We start from the raw sequence: 19,888 nt of genomic DNA, 5'->3' as shown, positions 1-19,888 counted from the left end.
AAAAAAAAAAAAAAAGAAAAAAAGATAGTAAACATATGTAACATCCCCAAAAGATTCCCCATGCCCCTATGTCATTCCTCTCATCCGTCCCCCCACCACCTTTCTCCCATGCCTATGCAGCTCTGATTTCTTTCCATCATATAGACCAGTTTACATGTTCAAAAATTTTAGATAAATGGAATCCTGCAGTGTACATTCTTTTTGGTCTTCTTTCTCTCATTATAATTATTTTGAGGTTCATCCATGTTTTGTGTACATCAATAGTTCATTCCCTTTTATTGCTGAGAAGTATTCCATTTTGTGGATATACGACAATTTATTTTTATTTCTTTATTTAGGGATAGGGTCTTACTCTGTTGCCCAGGCTGGAGTGTAGTGGTGCAATCATAGCTCACTTCAGCCTCAACCTCCTGGCTCAAGCAGTTCTCCCACCCCAACCTCCCAAAGAACTGGGACTACAGACATATGCCACCACACCCAGCTAATTAAAAAACAAAAACATTTGTAGAAATGGGGTCTCAACTGTGTTGCCCAGGCTGGTCTCAAATTCCTGGACTCAAGAAATCCTCCTGCCGCAGCCTCCCAAAGCGTTGGGACTACAGGCGTGAGCCACTGCCTGGTCACAATTTGTTTTTTATTCATTTACTGTCATTCAGATTGTTTTCAATTTTTGGCAATTACAAATAAATGTCCTATGAATATACATGGATTTTTAAAATCATGTATCTCTCCTGTGCATACATAAAAGGGGAAATGTAAGTGAAATGCATTCATTGGTTGATATTCTTAAAACTTCTTCACACTCAAGAGTCCAACATTTTAGATCACTATTTACTCATCCATATCTGGTTCTTTTCCACATAATAATTTCCTCTGTGCCATCTAGTGGTAATTTTAAAAATCTGTAAAAAACAAAACTAAAACTGAAAGCCATTGAACTGGGCACTTAAACTCACTCTGTAATTATGTGGAACAACTCTCCTAATCTGGACCGCTCTTTGGGAGTGCTGCTAAAGATACCTGCGTTGTCACCTGCCCACGATTGTCTGCTTTCTAAATTTTAAAAGAGTATTTCACAGTTGTCTCTGGGATTTCCTTCCAAGTCCTTGACATCCACTCTGCTAGTTTTGAAGCTGGTGCTTATGATATTTAGATACAAGCAATGACAAGTACATTTTTACTACTGCTGGGACAACAGTAATTGTAGGACACCATCAATTCTAAGACACATCTCAATTTCAGAATGTTAAATGTGGCAAAGTGTGCATTTTAGAATCCATTAAGTAGGGTAGTTCAACCAATTCATTTGATGGATAAGGGCCATCCTTGTCCTGTGTGATGCAATAATTTAGTGGTAGCTGGCGCCAGAACAAAGCGTATAGATCCAATTGGTTTCTCTGACTTTAGTAGGATTTTTGTTTGTTTGTTTACTAGAATATAGTCATTGAAACTTAAAAAAAAAAAAAAAGGAAGGCTGGAAGACCTTCTCTCTATAAAAAAAAAAAAAATTAAAAAATTAGCTGGGCATCGTGGCACATTCCTGTAGTCCCGGGTGTGGTGGTGCACACTTGTAATCCCAGCTACTCTGGAGGTTGAGGTGGGAGGATCACATGAGCCCAGGAGGTGGAGGTCGCTGTGAGCCAAGATGGTACCACTGCATTCCAGCCTGGGTGACAGGGAGACCCTACCTCTGTATTAATAAATAAGAAGGTGAGCTAATGGAAAAGAGCGTTGCATTGCGTGTGAAAGGAGTATCGACACAGAAACCACAAACCTGAACATTGTGAGCAGTTGAATTCACAAAGGAAAGGGAACACTATTCTAATAGCCCTTAAGAGGCCCACCTGCAGCCAGTCTCATTCCATGCCAACTCGTTCTTCATTCTTATGATTTGAAGTCATAAAAAAAGATTGGCGTGTTCAGATCACTCCCCTACTTTAAGAAGCTGTGGTGGCTTGCCATTCCCAACATAATAAAGTCCAGGTCCCTTAGCAAGGCGTGGAAGGAAGGCCCTTCACAGATGTCCCATCCTCGTCTTTAGTTCTTTCCTCTCCCTTCCTCCATGAATCCCCCTCTCTCACCACGCTGCCTGCTCTACCAGCATATCATTTACTGTCTTATCCTGTACCCCTTTGTGCTGTTCCCTTTTCCTAGAATGACACTGGCCCATCCGTGTCCACCTTATGATCTCTTCCTTCAATGCTTAAATACAACCTCTTTTTCACAGTTTCCCCTCAAACTTCCCCTACTTAGTGATTATTTCCCCATGTGTTTTCAAACCTACTTTATACATTATGTCTAATACTTACAGCATTATTACTGTTCTTGTGTCTGTCTCACTAAGCTGTGATCTTGGGGAAGGGGTCATTTTGCTATATATATATATATATATGTATTTTTTTTTGAGACAGAATCTCACTCTGTCACCCAGGCTGAAGTGCAGTGACACCATCTCAGCACTGCAACCTCTGCCTCCCAGGTTCAAGCAGTTCTCCTGCCTCAGCCTCCCAAGTAGTTGGGACTACAGGCACATGCCACCACACCCAGCTAATTTTTGTATTTTTAGTAGAGACGGGCTTTCACCATGTTGGTCAGGCTGGTCTCAAACTCCTGACTTCAGGTGATCCACCTGCCTCAGCCTCCCAAAGTGCTGGGATTACAGGTGTGAGCCACCGTGCCCGGCCTCCTCATGTGTTTTTAAACCTACTTTATACATTACGTCTAATACTTACACCATTATTGCTGTTTGTGTGCCTGTCTCACTAAGCTGTGATCTTCTTGGGGAAAGGGGGCATATCTTGTTTATCTTTATATTTGTGTTTTCTAGAACTATGCCTGCAAATAGTAGGTATATAACAAATATTTACTGGGCTGAAAGATGTGATTGGTGGTAATACCTCCTAAAGAGAAACACAGTCAGTGAAGTACATTACTGTTTCTTGAATATTACCTTTCTAAGGAAGATCTGTAGAATCCTCTGCAAGGAGGAAGGGATTGAGTAAAAATTGCATTTGGGGTGAAAATTTAGAAGTGAGGTAATATAAAAAATAAGGGTTGAGAGAAGAACGGTCTGGGGGTATAAAGAATGAATAGGTAGAACGAAAAGGAAATGAGACTAGAAATAGAATGGAAGACAAAGCCAGGAGAAAAATAGAGAGAGTGCTCATGTGGCCAGGATCTTAGAATCGCACTTAGTTTAATTGCAGGGAAGTTACTGGACAATGCTTTCTCACATAGACGTTCCAAACTCTCGTTCCTGAATGAATCCCATTTTGTATTCTTCACATCAGTCTCTCCCTGAAAAGACACAAGTATGCTTCTTACAACTGCCTTACAATTAGTGCATTGTTCTCCCCTGTTTTTCTGTGGAGAGCCAGGGAAGGCAGAGTAGTATAATGGAAAAGCACCCACGACGCTGGGAATCAGAAGGCAGGGCTCACCCATCCCAGCTCTGTGACCTCAAGCAAAGCACTAGGCCACCTTCACCTCAGAATTGTCATCTATAAAATGGGAACGATAATACCGGCTTGGGCTTCCTCACAGGATTGTTGTAAAGATCAAGATAAGTGAAATATGTGAAAACACTTTGTAAGCTGTCAGGTTGCTCTGCAAATGAAGGAAATACTACCTTTTTGTTGAATTATTCATTCAATACAATAGGCTCCATTGGAGGCATAGTTCTGTCTCCTGTTAATAAGTCTTATTTACAAAATGGAGATTCTTTTTTATTGTGTTTCTTTTTTATTAGCAGTATTCTGAAGTCTCAAGAAACTGGACCATTTAAATGTGCGTGGCCCATGAGAAAGGCATATAAGAAGCCATGGCACTCCCCTTTCAAAAAGAGCTGGAGAAATACAAGAACATTGATGAAGATGAGCTTCTTGGCAAACTCTCAGAAGAGGAACTGAAACAGTTGGAAAATGTTCTAGATGACCTAGATCCCGAGGTTAGTGACATGGAACTGAAGCAGAGTGGTTGATGATAGTATGGATAAATGGCATGGCTTGGTCCTTAAACAATGGTAGAAAGCCCTTAGCTCTGAATGCACATTTTCTTTTCTTCCTCTGATTGGTTCTGGGTCACCTGTGTTTACAAATTCATAGAGAACCTCATAGCCACTACAGTGTGATACAGCAAATGTATTTCTCAAAAAACAGCCTAATGTAAATGGGGGGAAATATTTTCCATTGGTTGAGAAAGGACTAGTCTGACGGGGAAAAAGAAGGAAAGAGGAAGAGAGAGCAAATCTTACTGAGTTTTTCCTGAGTCATACATTTCTCTGGGCACAGAAGCTCTTGAGGTAAACTATATTATCCCCATTTCATAAATGAGGAGACAGACATGGAGAGGTAATTTATATAAGATTCGACACTGGTAAGTGTCAGAGATGGTATTTAAACCAGGTTTTAAACCCCAAATGCGGATTTTTTTTTTTTTTTTTTTTTTTTTTTTTTTTTTGAGACAGAGTCTCACTCTGTCACCCAGGCTGGAGTGCAGTGGCATGATCTCGGCTCACTGCAAACTCCGCCTCCTGGGTTCAAGCAATTCTCCTGCCTCAGCCTCCCAAGTAGCTGGGATTACAGGTACATGTCATCATGCCTGGCTAATTTTTGTATTTTTAGTGGAAATAGGGTTTCGCCATGTTGACCATGTTGGTCTCGAATTCCTGACCTGAGGTAATCTGCCCACCTCAGCCTCCCAAAGTGCTTGATTACAGGCATAAGCCACCACAGCCGACCCCAAATGCAGATTTTTAAAAAATATCTAATTTATTTCAAATGCACAAATAATGTGAACTCTTTGATGAACTTATAACAACGAATAGATTAGATTGACTATAATCATGATATCAAGTTCATTTCAATGGAGTTTCCAATGTTTTTATGAATTCTTGAAAAGCTAAGTCTCTTGTTGTATTGTTTGTTTAGCAAGCACTTTCTTCATACCTGCTGGTATGATCTTAAACTTAGAATTGGAGGCATCCAAAATAGTGATTTTACTATAAATAAAAATGTAACTAAAACAAAATTATGTATATAGTATTCCGATACATCAGATACTTTGGATATGGTGTTTACTTTTAAAAATACAGGTATTCTGTTGTTTTTTTTTCTTTGACTTAAGGAAGGAATTGCAAAGTTTTATCAAGCAGGCATTAATATCATCGTAATAGTTACTTATCAGCTTGGCTGCTTCTGCAGGAGAGGGGTTCCCCATGTCAGCTCCTTGTTAGAGTCTCATATTTCTGCCTGGGAGCTCCTTGGGTGAAGCCCTAGCCAAACCTAAGCGTGATCTACAAGGAAAGAGGTCTTTTGCCTCCGTGTTCTAGGAGGCAGCTTCAGAAGACTCAGAGACTGCTCTAGCCATCTCTGCGCTGCTTGAGCTCATTGGGAGCCCCCTGTCAGCCCAGAACATTAGAACAAGTAAGGCCTCAGAGACGTCCCAGAGCCCCCAGCCCTCAGCTCACATGCACATTCTGCATAGGTATCCTTCCTGCTTCCCCAGCACATAGTGAGTCGGGGTGGAAGAGGAAGTAGCAAAGTACAGGCCGGCAGACATCTTCCTTCCTGCTCACACCTCTGTCTTGTCAGAGTGCCATGCTACCGGCTGGATTTCGACAGAAAGACCAGACACAGAAGGCAGCCACCGGCCCCTTTGACCGTGAGCACCTCCTCATGTACCTGGAGAAGGAGGCTTTGGAACAGAAAGACAGAGAGGACTTTGTGCCCTTCACTGGAGAAAAGAAAGGTAAGGACCACAGGCAGAGCGTCTTGGAACGGAGGCACTCTTTTCTTTTTTGGAACGGAGGCTCTCTTAATTAAGAGTACCTCTTTTATTGTTATGGAGGGTCAAGCAAAGGAACTGTCCCAGAAATGGGAAATAAGCCATGAACTGGATTCAGTATTTATTTTATTGTCGTGGAGAGTCAAGCAAGGGAACTGTCCTGGAAATGGGAAATAAGCCCATGAACTGGATTCAGTATTAAAAAGAATCATGGCTGTGAGACACATGTCATTCTACAATGGGCCAAACCCATAGGAAATATAACACCAAGGGAGAACCCTAATGGAAACTGTGGACGTTGGGTAATAATGTCTCCGTGAAAGTTCATCAGTTGTAATATATGTATCGCTATGGTATAGGATGCCATTAGTCAGGGGAGGATGAGTTGGGGAGAATACATTGAAGGAAAAAAGAAACATGATCAAATATATAGGCTAACTGCTTAGGGTGTGATGGTTCTCAAATTAGTTTATTGAAAAAATCTCAAACCCCAAAGAAAGTTTTGAAAATGTGAGGTGGTGTCATGCCTGAGAGTTTCCTAGGCACTGGTGTGTTTCTCTTAGCCTGGTGCTTTACCAACTTTGGAAGTCCCTCAAGGCCTTTCTGCTCCATGTCCAGGATGGCTGTAGCACTGCACCTCTAACCTTAGAGGCTACCATTAAAGTTCAGTGCAGTCATTCATGTATCCATCATCTACTGAGTGCCTCCTCTGTGCAGAGCCTTGTGGCCAGATGCTAGAACCACAGGCAAATAAGACCCTGCCCTGCCCTCAAGGAGCTTGTAGTCTAGTGAGAGATACAGGATGACAGAGCTAGGAAGGCTGTGAGGAGCAAGGAGATGTTTTTCCATTGCCAGGACTGAGCTCTGAGCCAAGAATAGGGAACGCTTCTCCTTAGCTCCCGACCCTGTGCTCCCTTGGGAGGAAGAGTGACTATCAGTAGCCTGTCCAGCTTCCTCAGCTATAGATGCTGACTTGACCCCAAAGATTCTAATGGAATTGTTGATAACCTCACAGCAATTACAATCTTTTTATAATACAAATCAGATCATGTTGGCTGGGCACAGTGGCTCACACCTGTAATTGCTGCACTTTGGGAGGCTGAGGCAGGAGGATCACTCGAGCCCAGGAGTTCAAGACCAGCCTGGGCAACATGGCAAAACCCCATCTCTACAAAAAATACAAAAATTATCCAAGCATGATGGCGCACCCATGTTCCCAGCTACTTAGCCGCTGATAATGGGAGGATCGCTTGAACCCAGGAGGTCAAAGCTGCAGTGAGCCGTGATCATGTCACTACACTACAGCTTGGGCAACCGAGTAGAACCCTGTCTTAAAATAAATAAACAAATAAACAAAATCTTGGCATTTCCCTTCTTAATGTCTCAAATCCTTACTGTGGTCTTTAAAGTAGATATAGCCTCCATCCAGCTCTCTACCTGCATCTGGCCTTCCCTTGCTAATCCTCAGGCCCCACTGTCTTCATTCACTTCCCTGAACCTGCTGAGTTCTTTTCCTCCCTCAGGCTGGTCTTCTCATGGACTCTTCCTTCTGACTCATGTCCCCATTTTTCACATCCTAAGGGTCTTAGCTTAAATTTCAGGGCCTCAGGCTTTCTCTGACCTCTCTTCTTTCTACTATGACAGGTGCTTATTGCTTTCACAACACTGTGACAATGTTTATCACTTTATTTACTTTGGTTTTTGCATGTTTTCATGTGATAGGGTCTTTTTTTTATCCTGGCACAGAAACTGGCATGGGAGGCACTTGATAAACATGGGTTCAAGTGAATGGCATCTCAGAAATCTGTACTGCAGCAGTGGGAGCAGGAGCATCCAGCTCCTAGTTGGCATGAGGCAGAGTGCTACTGCCTTGTCTCACATAATGCCCAGGCTGCCCTCTGTATTGCACACATTCAGTGGGTCACGCACCATTGAGAATGTCGTTAAGAAAGTAAAATTGCCAGGCGCGGTGGCTCACGCCTGTAATCCCAGCACTTTGGGAGGCCAAGGTGGGCGGATCACGAGGTCAGGAGATCGAGACCATCCTGGCTAACACGGTGAAACCCCGTCTCTACTAAAAAGACAAAAAATTAGCCGGGCATGGTGGTGCGTGCCTATAGTCCCAGCTACTCAGAGGCTAAGGCAGGAGAATGGCGTGAACCCAGGAGGTGGAGCTTGCAGTGAGCCGAGATGGTGCCACTGCACTCCAGCCTGGGCGACAAAGCGAGACTCCGTCTCAAAATAAATAAATAAATAAAAATAAAAATAAAACAAAAAAAAGAAAGTAAAATTGGGCCACATGTGGTGGCTCTCACCTGTAATTCCAGCACTTTGGGAGGCTGAGGCAGAAGGATCCCATGAACCCAGGAGTTCAAGATTGCCATGAGCTATGATCCTGCCACTGCACTCCAGCCTGGGTGATAAAGTGAGATCCTGCCTCCAAAAAAATAATAAATAAAGTAATTGTGAACAGTTACAAACCAGGCAAATAATCACAGATTACTGTGAAAATATGGGGCTGTTTCTATAGCTGCATAGTTGCTATTGGTCTAATTTAATTGTGAAAAAAATTATGTCAAATCTTCAATAAAGTCCCAATTAACATCAAGTAGTGACAGCATAATAAGGGAAAAGCTGTTATCTTTTGTTCTTAGTGTAGAGGTCTTAGGAGTGGCTGTGGTCAATTATCTCATGATCAAGATTGATCTCCAGATGGCTGGTGGGAGAGTTAGGAACGTAGGAGCTGTCTGAGTAATAGAGATATAAAAAGGGTATACAGTTGCATAGTGTGGCTTAGGAGAAGGTTGAGAAGTAGCACAATTGAATAAAATGAGCAGGGAGCAAGTTTTATAATCAGAGCAGCAGAGCAGAGTGAAGAGTATGCAGGGCCCCCAGAAGGACCAGTGAGACCATCCAGGAGCAGCGGGAAGCTGCTATGAGGTCCTCAAGAGAGGCTGCACAACCGCAGTGCTGAATACTGTGTGCTGGCACACCTCAGGTGCCTGGGCTAGATTTTACTCTGGTGCAGAGTTTTGCTTAGAACTTGTTATTTGGTTGGACCTCCAGGAATGGCTTTGTATCAGCAGTTCTCCTGAATACCAATAGTTGTGTACCTCATGTTTAGTACCAGGAAAGAGGAACTTAGAAAATCCTATATTAGGTTGGGCACAGTGGCTCATGCCTGTAATCCCAGCACTTTGGGAGGCCAAGGCAGGAGGATTGCTCGAGCCCAGAAGGTCAAGGTTACAGTAAGTTATGATTGCACCACTGCACTCCAGCCTGGGTGAGGGAGTGAAACCCTGTCTTTAAAAACAAAAAAATAAAGAAAGAAATCTTATTTTGACTCTAGATCTAAGATCATCTTGGCCAGAAAGAAAATGTTTCAGGCCATAGATACTAGGAATATTAAGTCTGAGATTAACCCCAGTATTTGAGATGTTACTGATTAGTTGATTTCTTTTTCCATTTTCTATCTTCTGGCCATCCTCCTACTTTGTTTCCCAGTGTATTTTCCTTCCTTCTGAGAAATGTGGCGGCTAAAGTGATCCCAAGGCAGGAAGTAGGATGCATGTCAGTGATAACGACCTTGTTGCCAGGATGCCCCAGACTGACCACAAGCAGTGCCTTTCTTTCCTGTCTTTGGAGTGCCCAGCTCTGACACGCTCCTGTTTACTCATCCAGCCATTTGACAATATGGTAAAACAGGAAATACACAGCCCTTGTAATCAGGGAAGTCTCCTGGAGAGTTCTCATGCAGGAGGGTTATTGACTTTGGGTTGGACCTTTTCCTTTCCCATGGGAGTGGGATAAGCCAGCCTAGCTAAGGAGACCTGGAGAGAACTTGGGTCCCAGTGGTCTGAAACTGGGGCCAGATGAGCCTTTAGGGAACTCTAAAAATCAAAATGGAAGAGAACAATTTCAAAGATTATGCCCAAAAAGTAAGACCAGCTTCAAAAAAGAGAGAAACCAAGAGTCAAAAGCTGGGAAGAATTAGAAAGGAATATGAATGCTCTGGGGTGTTTTGATCATGGCTCTAGAATGTCCTGGGTGCATGTGTGGGAAGTGGATTTGTTGGCATGGATGGAAGTTAGGAGCAGGAACTGTGCCATCCTCCTGGGTACAGCTGTGTTATTTCATCGGTCCAGAAGTTTGAGCTGGGAGTTAGGGAATTGATACCAGTATTTTCAGAAATGAATGGGGGACAAAATAAATGGAATCTGACTGACAGGATGAAGTGGGAGATGGCAGCAGAGGATGCATCTGTGGGAAGCACAGAATGCCTTGTTGCTCACAGACCCCCACTATCTATCTCCAAGTATAGTGACCCTGATTTTTCCTTACAATCATGCCTGCTTTGGTGACTCTAGACTGGTGGCTATGTCCCTAGGTCACTACACTAGCCCACCTGACCCCAGATGTGGCATGCTAGTTGTCTGCATTCCCAATTTAGAGGAAGTACCCCAGGGGCTCGCCAGTTTGTTACTCAGGAACCCCGGTGCTGTTTATATGAACCTGCTTTTAACATTTGCAGGGTCCAAGACAAGAATACAAATAGAAGCCCACATACCACATTTTCCAAATATTTAAAGGCTAACAAACCATTAAAATATGCTGTATCCTCCTTTAGATATACCTAGAAGGCCAATATTCTTAGACTTCCAAGAGTTCCGTGCAGGGATATTGATCTGTGCCACACTGCCAGGGCCTCAAACACACATGTTGGACACCCAAGCCCACATATCCAAGCTTCATCCAGGCTCCCCCACAAATAGCCTCCCCTTGACCTGGGAGTACACACCCAGCAGCGTGACCTGCCTTCAGGAGGATAGACATGGGAAGGGGCTTATGGAGGCCCTAGAGGCAGGCACGGGGCTCTTTGGGCAAGACATTCCAGGGTCCTAGGTTCCTGAAGTGTGGTCTAGAAAGTGGCCTATATGCTAGATGGGAATATCCCTTTGGCCTCATGGTTTCTCCCGAGAGGTGCAGCCACAGGAAGACTAGTATGGGGTCCTCTAAAGTGCACGACTCAGGGCAGGACCTCTCCTGCCCAGACCCAAGGGCAGTACCGCCAATAGGAAAGGGGTAGAAGCCACCATTGCCCTCTGTGTTTAAGGACTATAGTCTCAGATCTCTGTGTGGCAGAATGCAGGATTCCTCCTGCAGTGTTCCTTCCCTCTGACAGTGACTTATCGATGTTGGCACCATCCTGGCCATCCAGGAATCTCAGTTGGATGTGAACTGGCTTAATCATATGGATCTCAATGACCAGAACTGCATTCTCTGCTCAGTCTACTTACCCTACCAATAAGGCAGTAGTACTCAATATTTTTGTTTTTCTTCTGATTTAAAGGGAGAGTCTTTATCCCTAAAGAAAAGCCTGTAGAAACTCGTAAAGAAGAAAAAGTGACCCTTGACCCAGAACTGGAAGAAGCTTTGGCCAGTGCCTCTGACACCGAACTCTATGATCTTGCAGGTTAGTCCTGAACTCTGGGAACTTTCCTGTCTAGCTCCATGACCTCCCATCATGCACTGGCACCCATGCCAGCAGCCTTTGAGCTTCTCTGTAGGAAGGAGAATAGCAGGTTGACACCAGCCATTATGGAGCTGTCAGTCTTAATGCAGGTGACTTAACCTCTCTAAGCAAATGTTATTTTGCTCTATTTCAGCTGCAAATAATACCCATCCCGCAAAACTCAAGAGTTACTGTGAGAAATTAAAGCAAACAAATATGAAGGAGTGTTGAGAACTTAAAGAATAAAACAACAGTTCTTTTGCTTTCTAAGGAGCTTTCACACTTGGCATTTTATCATCACAACATTTCTATGAAGTTCTGGTTCTTCCCACGGTCACTGTTCCATTTTGATTCAGAAAATGCTAAGAGGTCTGTTAGCCTTCTAGTCTTAACAATAGCAACATAATAATGATTATAATTATTATTATCTAAAATGCAGTAGAAAAAAGTCAAAGAGTACAAAAAGAATGTATAATGAAAAGTAAGTCTCTCGACCTTAATTGCCTAGGCCCACTCTCGAGTCTTGTATAGCCTTCAAGAAAGATTTTCTGCATGTACCAGTATATTTATACATTAGATCTTCCTTCTACATACACAGGGTTATTAGATCCCCACAGGATAGAGGTGCTTTAAAAACAAGTCCACAGCTTTAGCAAGAATTTTTATTCCATTGGAAGACATATGTAATAATCACCTCTTTCCTCCCAGGAGAACCAGCCTTATTCTAATATGTACCAGCCATCTCAATTCCATTCTCATTCCTTCTCTGATGATGTCAGGAAGCTCCCATGTTTGTGAACTTAATATTGGCCACTGCAGGAGTTGAGGCACTTGCTTCACCTGGTGAAGAAGGTGTTTTGCACCCACTGATCTTAGCCCTGGGGTTGCTGTGGAGGGATCCTGTTATGGTTACTGGTCCTCCCAGGGGTTGCTTCATGGTCTCCACCAGAATTGCCCAGAGGGAGAATGCCAGGCTGAACTTGAATTCCCAGGAAACGCCTTGAGAAAGGAAAAAGAGAAAAACATCAATTATTTGGAAGATACTAGATCCTGAAATTCATACAGTAAAACTGGCGAGAGAATCCAAATAGAAAACTATCCTTGTTCATCCTTACTCAGCTTCCCTCCCTCGTCCTGTGTTCCCTAGGAATTCAGAAGGGAGCTTGGCTGGGGGTGTTGGCAGCATCTTCTTTAGGGTAGACCCTTCTGGAAGACTGAAGGCAGCCCCATGGGCAGATGGGCTGGCAGCCATTGAGTTTTAGATAAGAAAGAGTGTCGTGTATTGCCTGTGTTATTGTGGCAGATAGAGAGCAGAGAGAAAGTTCTTCAAGAGAATGGTAGTTGACCTGCAAGACAGCGCCTCTTAGACTGGCTGGGTGTCAGTGTGGTCACCATCCAGAGTCTAGTTCCCAGCCCTAAACTGTGGGAGCTCTGGACTGGAAATCTGATCTTATCAGTATACATGGAAGTAGTCAGATTGGAGCAAAGTGGTGGGAACTGATCCATTAGCCCAATTCACAGATAACAGATAAAAACGAAAACCTGGCAATGGGAGCCAAATTGTAATTAGAAGTTCCTTGGTGAGCATGGAGCCAGAACAAGAAGATGTGTTCGTTGTGTGGCCTCAGTATGGTACACCTTCTTCTTCTCCTGTCCCCTTCACAGAGACACAGTGACAAATTCTTTTTTTTTTTTTTTTTTTTTGAGATGGAGTCTCACTCTCACCCAGGCTGGAGTGTAATGGCGCAATCTCTGCTCACTGCAACCTCCGCCTCCTGAGTTCAAGTGATTCTTGTGCCTCAGCCTCCCAAGTAGCTGGGATTACAGGAGCCCACCTCCACGCTCAGCTAATTTTTGTATTTTTTGTAGAGACAAGGCTTCGCCATGTTGGCCAGGATGGTCTCGATCTCTTGACCTCGTGATCCGCCCACCTCGGCCTCCCAAGTGCTGAGATAATAGGCATGAGCCATCACACCCAGCCCACAGTGACAAATTCTTATTTATTTAACAAGAATTTGTAAAGCACTTAGAACGGTGCCTGACACATAGAAAGTCATTTAATCTTGGTAATAAAGTATAATTATTATCCCTGTTTTACAGATGAGGAAACGGAGACTCAGGCATTTAACAACTTCCCGAGTCACACAGTTTAACATGTGTCAGAGTCAGGATTCTTGACTGCTCCCAAGTCCCCCTCTTCACCGGGTCCTTGCTAGCTCTGACCATTTGCCCTTCCTTGTGCTGTGCCAGCTGCCTCCCTCCTTCAATATGTAGCTTACAGTACAGCTGATGAGCATCTCAGAGGCACTCCTCTGCCACCTGTCAACAGATTATTATCCCTTTTGGGATCCTTCTCCAGGTGGCCAATGTCATCTAGAATTTCATTAGCAAAGGGAAATCTGCATAGAAGCTGCAGGTTCAGTCCAGCCCCGCGTTCGTTCTTCCCCAATGTTGTTTCCTGCATCCTATGCTGCCTCCTGGTGCAAATTCTGTGTAATACAGGAAGCTGAAAATCTCAGTACGCTTAACTGACCTTTTATTGCTGATGTTGGTTTTTTTTCCCCACGCTGGAATGCTCTAGAGACAATTATATTTGGTACTGAGAGATGAGGAGGCTGACATTGAAAGAGGCCTCTGGAAAAATATATGCAGTCATCTATATAATGTTAGATCTTGAAAATCATTAGTCTCAGTCCTACCTTCTCATTTTACAGATGAGAAAACTGGTCTAGGCAGATTTTCAGTAAATTGTGGCCATAACTAGGCCACTGTTCCTCAGACCCTAAATGGTTCTACATGTGGAGATGTAGAAAGACATGAAGATTGGCCGGGCGCGGTGGCTCAAGCCTGTAATCCCAGCGCTTTGGGAGGCCGAGGCGGGCGGATCACGAGGTCAGGAGATCGAGACCATCCTGGCTAACCTGGTGAAACTCCGTCTCTACTAAAAAAAATACAAAAAACGAGCCGGGCGAGTTGGCGGGCGCCTGTAGTGCCAGCTACTCAGGAGGCTGAGGCAGGAGAATGGCGTGAACCCGGGAGGCGGAGCTTGCATGAGCTGAGATCCCGCCACTGCACTCCAGCCTGGGTGACAGAGCGAGACTCCGTCTCAAAAAAAAAAAAAGAAAGACATGAAGATTACTGGTGGTCTTGAAAGGAGGGTTTTCAAGTAAGTGTGTTTAACACTATACATGTACCACACACTGTGCAAGGAAAGAGGACTCAGGGACTTACATTTATGATGTAAAGAATTGTTCTTCAAGGGGCATATTAACAATGTGGACATCCTCATGTGCTTCTCCAAACATAATGCTCATTTGTTGACTGTCTGTTTTTAGCTGTCCTTGGAGTACACAATTTGCTCAACAATCCAAAGTTCGATGAAGAAACAACCAACAATAAAGGTGGCAAAGGGCCTGTCAGAAGTAAGTTGATGTGGAATCTGTAGTTTTGTAAAGCTTTGGAGCCTCCAGGGTTGCTGGTAGGAGAGAGGCCTGTTGACTCTTGCAGGCTTTGCACTCTCTCATTTGGCTAGGATACGGAGCAACTGACAATGAAAGCGCCATCTGGCGGTGAAACTAGTACAAATCAGTGTGTGTTGCCCAGAACACTTTCTTGGTAGGTCTGTTTAGTCAGAAGATGAAATTGTTGATATATGGATCTGCATTAAATGATATAATCCATATTCATGAAAAAAAAATGCTGATATGAGATTGCTTAGTCATCACAAAATGCAGAGTTTCATGTTCCTAAGGATGTTTTAATCAATTATGGCAGCTTAAATAAGTTCCCTTCTCTATTTGAGTGTCTTTTTGTCTCAGTAATAGAGCTTATCGTTAGAATTTGAATGCCCACTTCCCTCAGTTGGCATGAAAGACATGCTGGCATGGACTTACGTGCACAGGACATTCCACACCACCATCTTCTATGTCAACATTTCCTGTAGCAGTAAACAATTAATCAGACTTTTTTATTCATTCATTCATCAGTCATCCACTGAATACCTACTATGTTTCAGGAATGTTCTAGGATTAGGAACAAAGATGAAAGTGGTCCTTGCCCAAAGAAATTTATCTGTCTGGGGTAAGGAAGGACCAATATTCAGGTCATTTCAGTACAGTGTGATGCATGTGCTTTGAAAACTCATAGAAAATTACAGCTTTTTTTTTTTTTGAGATGGAGTCTTGCTTTGTCACCCAGGCTGGAGTGCAGTGGCGCGATCTGGGCTCACTGAAACCTCGACCTTCTGGGTTCAAGCAGTTCTCCTGCCTCAGCCTCATGAGTAGCTGGGACTATGGGCGTGTGCCACCACACCCAGTTCATTTTTAGGATTACAACTTTTCTTAGGTTAATTTTATTTTATTCACTTAATAGAGACTTGGGAGATGCTTTCTAATCTCAGTAGTGTATATATGAAATATTATTTATAGTGGTAATTTAGACACACAATGAGCAATATTCCTTTTATTTTTTGAGATAGAGGCTTGCCTGTTGCCCAGGCTGGAGTACAATGGTGCAGTCATAGCTCTTTGCAGCTTCCAGCTGCTGGACTCAAACAGTCCTCTCAGTCAGCCTCCTGAGTAGCTGGGACTACAGGTGCATGCCACCACACTCAGTTAATTATTTTTATTTTTATTTTGTAGAGACAGGATCTTGCTATGTTGCCTAGGCTAGCCTTTCTTGTTTCTTATGGATAAAAAATGCTCATCCTTTTTAGCTTCAGTATCAAAGGGTAACATTCTGACAATGTTTGCTGTTAACAGTCTGATGCATAACCTTCTGGACATTTATACATACACATACACACAAATATTAACTTGTCTTCAAATTGTGGTCTCTTATCAGTACCTGTAGGTTTCCTTCATTCTTTTAATGAGTAGATAACTTTTTTAATGGATAGATAATGAAGATCCTTTTTTTTTTTTTTTTTTTTTTTTTTTTTTTGAGGCAGGGTCTCATTCTGTTGTCCAGGCTGGAGTCCAGCGTCACTACCATGGCTGACTGCAGCCTCAGACTCCTGGGATCAAGGGATTCTCCCACCTTAGTCCCCTGAGCAGCTAGGACTACAGGCAAAATTACACCTGGCTAATTTTTAAAATTTATTGTAGAGACTGGGTCTCACTATGTTGCCCAGCCTGGTCTCAAACTTCTGGCCTCAAGTAACTCTCCTGCTTCAGCCGGAAGCAGGAGAGTTGCTGGGATTATAGGTGTGAGCCACCATGCCTGGCTCGTGAATAGATTCTTTTAATGAATAGACAATGAGTTGTTATGTGATGATGCTATACTTTATTTACCCATTTTCATATTGATGGACATTTTATCATGTTTTGCTGTCACAAGTAATATATCAGGGAACAGGGAATATCCATGAATATATATCTTTATGTATCTGTGCTATTTTTGCAGATAAGACTTCTATAGAATTGCTGGGTCATAGAACATGCACATCTTAAATTGTGATAGATAATGCCAAATTACTCTCCCAAAACATTTGCATCAGATCACATTCTCACTTACAGAGAAGTAGGAAGATGCTTTTTCCTCCACACTGTTGCCAACTCCAAATGTTATCTTGTTTCACACTTGTTTGTTAATGAAATGGTATCTCCTTTCTTTATTTTGGAGCTTAGTTACTTTTTTATATTTTTGATTGAGTGACAGATTCTTCTGATCGTATTATTGGTTCATTTTTAGTTGGGTCGCCTTATTGATTTGTAAGAGCTCTGTGTATGTTGGGATGTTAATTCTTTGTATCTCTGTTAACTTCCATTCTTCTGTTTTATCCCTTTCTCTTCCCATACCTTCCTTAAAACTAAAGCTCCAGAATAGAACTCAGAGGAGGGTAGGGTATGATCAAGAGGCCAGAGGGGTATTAGAGTTTGGGAAGTGAAGACTTATTGTGGTGTCTGATTTGTATCTCAGATCCTGAAGTCTAGTTAGTATAGTCTGACAGATGTCCATATGGAGCAGCAATAACTGCCCATGGATATTTTGAACATTGGAGTTTGCTGCAGGGCCTCCTGAACTTTTGGCTCCATGCAGTGTTAGCCCCAGGGAATTCTCATTGCAGTTGAGAAACACCAGCCTTCCAAACTGTGACTCAGAGCTACACCACTCCCATGCTTGCTCAGCTGAGGATAAACCTACTGTCATTGCTATTAAAGTCTTATTGGAATCAGAGCATATGAAAGAAATGTCATTTTTTGGGAAGTTGCCACTGATTTTGATAGGAGAGACTTTGCATTTTTTTAAAATGAAAACTTGTGTTTTAGATGTTGTCAAAGGTGAAAAGGTAAAGCCAGTATTTGAGGAACCACCCAATCCCACAAATGTGGAAATAAGCCTGCAGCAGATGAAAGCCAATGATCCTAGCTTGCAAGAAGTCAACCTCAACAACATTAAGGTATTTCATTGTGATTATCATCAGTTACTTAATTTATCATGAGGTCAGAAAACTTACCAGAGCACCTGTTTGCAGTTCTTTGTAGTCACTGAGTTGGAGTCAAGGTATCCTATTCAAAAGAAGTGGGTTTTGGAAAACAGTGATTTCTACAATTATTTGAAAAGAATCACCATACCTGAGTTAAGTGTAGTACATTAGTTATATCTATTGCTGAGTAACAAATTACTCTAAAATTTAGAGGCTTCAAACAACAGACATTTATTATTTCACACAATTTTTCAGTGTCAGGAGTCTGGTAGTGGCTAGCTGGATAGTGTGGCTCAGGGTCTCAAATGAGGTGACAGTGAAGTTGTCATCCAAGGCTGCAGTACCAGGCTTGCCTGGGGCAGGAGGATCCAGTTCCAAGATGGCAGATTCATGTGGCTGTTGGGAAGAGGCCTCCATTTCTCACCATGTGGCTCCCCAGAGCGAGTGATCCAAGACAGAAAGATGGAAAGCAGGAAGCCACAATACCTGTTTTGACCTGGTTTCTGAAGTTACTGAAGATGTTGTTACTTCCACTTTATTCAATTTGATAAGTCATGCCACTCTCAAAGGGGAAGAGTAGAAGAGAGAGAGAGAAAGAAAGAGAGAGAGAGAGTGTGTGTGTGTGTATGTGTGTAAATATTACCTGAAGACCTGAAGTCTCTTTTGTTTATTCTTTTTGGGCCAGTTCTTAGCATTTAATAATAACCAACTTTTATTGAGTGTGTACTATGTGCCATGTCCTTTACTAAATACTTGGAATTTATTATCTCATTTAATTATTAGTGGGACTTAAAGAGTTGTTAAGGTCATAGAGCTAGCCTATAGTGCAGCCAGGACTCTTCTCCACTTCTAACTGCACCCCATATTGTATCCTTCCCCAGTGGTCATTACTGTGGTAAATGATCTAGAAAAAGGACTAAAAGATGAATAAGATTTTTTCAGTCTTTACTCTGAAAAATATTATACTAGGAGAAAAACACTAAACAGATAATTATAACATGATGTGGTGAACCCCCAAATGTCATTGAGTTGCAAGAAAGAAAAATTTTAATGCTACCTAGGAGATCCAGTAAACAAAGGAGATGATATTATATCTGAGTCTCGAAAGATGAGTAGGAATTAATCAGAGAAAATGACAAAAGGAATTTCCAGGCTAAGGGGAAAGCATATATAAAGGTCTGAAAAAAAAGACTGTGGTATATTAAAATAATGGCAAGTATATCAGTCTGGCTAGAATATAGAGTGAAAAATAAAAAGAGGGAGGTGTAGTATGTGCATACTTTCTTGGTAAGGGAAAACAGAAAGACGACACTCAAGAGGTACCATAGTGGTAGACTAGATTCCCCTGTTGGACACTAAGTGGTGCTGTTGGCTCAGGATAGCTTGGTTGCTGAAGGCTAGGTAACGACCCTCATTTAGAAGGGATATCATGTATTTCTCTACACACATATGGTATTTAAAGGTTGTGGGTTCTTACCTTGGCAAAAGTGTTCCACAGAATGGGTCATCAACTAGCCATGTCTTCTCTGTCTTAGAACATTCCAATTCCAACCCTGAGGGAATTTGCAAAGGCTCTGGAGACCAACACTCACGTGAAGAAGTTCAGCCTGGCCGCAACTCGCAGCAATGACCCTGTGGCCATTGTGAGTAGAATTCTTAGAAATATAACATGAAGTTATTTAATCCACTGGAGGCTCTATTTAATTTGTTTCATTAGCTAACAATTTTTTAGATCTGGTAAACTTACATTCTACACAGTTAATGAGCAAAATTATAGTTACAATGCAGTAGTAAAACTTCAGAACCAAACTGTCAGATGCTTTAAGTTATCTGGAATTTTGTCAGCATTACAATTTACAGAGAAAGAAACAAGATAAGTTTGGCATTTAACTAACTGAACATTTAGGGTTTGTTCTGTGCTTAGGATACATTTTCTAAAACTTTTGCATCTGCAGTCATTGCATATTGTGACCTTAAAATCCTTCAGGAACTAGGCACCTATAGAAATATTGAAGTAGCTGGGCGCAGTGGCTCACCCCTGTAATCCCAGCACTTTGGGAGGCCGAGGTGGGTGGATCATGAGGTCAGGAGTTTGAGACCAGCCTGGCCAATATGGTGAAACCCCATCTCTACTAAAAATACAAGAACCAGTGGGCATGGTGGCA

The 19,888-nt window shown here is 42.5% G+C and overlaps 1 protein-coding gene across 5 annotated transcripts in view; it reads left to right on the top strand.

Annotated features, from left to right (window-relative positions):
- The window catches only part of TMOD2 (tropomodulin 2), a 66,714-nt gene that overhangs the window by 12,857 nt on the left and 33,969 nt on the right, over positions 1-19,888 (top strand). For 4 of the 5 annotated variants that reach the window (XM_023227157.2, XM_023227156.2, XM_023227154.2 and 1 more), the window contains exons 2-7: positions 3,752-3,946; positions 5,592-5,748; positions 11,135-11,257; positions 14,632-14,718; positions 17,566-17,696; positions 19,259-19,366. In XM_023227157.2, the coding sequence (XP_023082925.1) occupies positions 3,821-3,946; positions 5,592-5,748; positions 11,135-11,257; positions 14,632-14,718; positions 17,566-17,696; positions 19,259-19,366 (732 nt within the window). In that variant the 5' untranslated portion in view covers positions 3,752-3,820. Of the gene's footprint in view, positions 1-3,748; positions 3,947-5,591; positions 5,749-11,134; positions 11,258-14,631; positions 14,719-17,565; positions 17,697-19,258; positions 19,367-19,888 lie in introns of all 5 variants that reach the window. The other variant, XM_023227153.2, reaches the window with a different exon arrangement.

The sequence above is a fragment of the Piliocolobus tephrosceles genome, chromosome 6 (assembly GCF_002776525.5).
Source record: "Piliocolobus tephrosceles isolate RC106 chromosome 6, ASM277652v3, whole genome shotgun sequence".
NCBI lineage: Eukaryota > Metazoa > Chordata > Mammalia > Primates > Cercopithecidae > Piliocolobus > Piliocolobus tephrosceles.
Note: the sequence above shows the minus strand (reverse complement) of the source record. Positions and strands in the feature narration are given on the sequence as shown.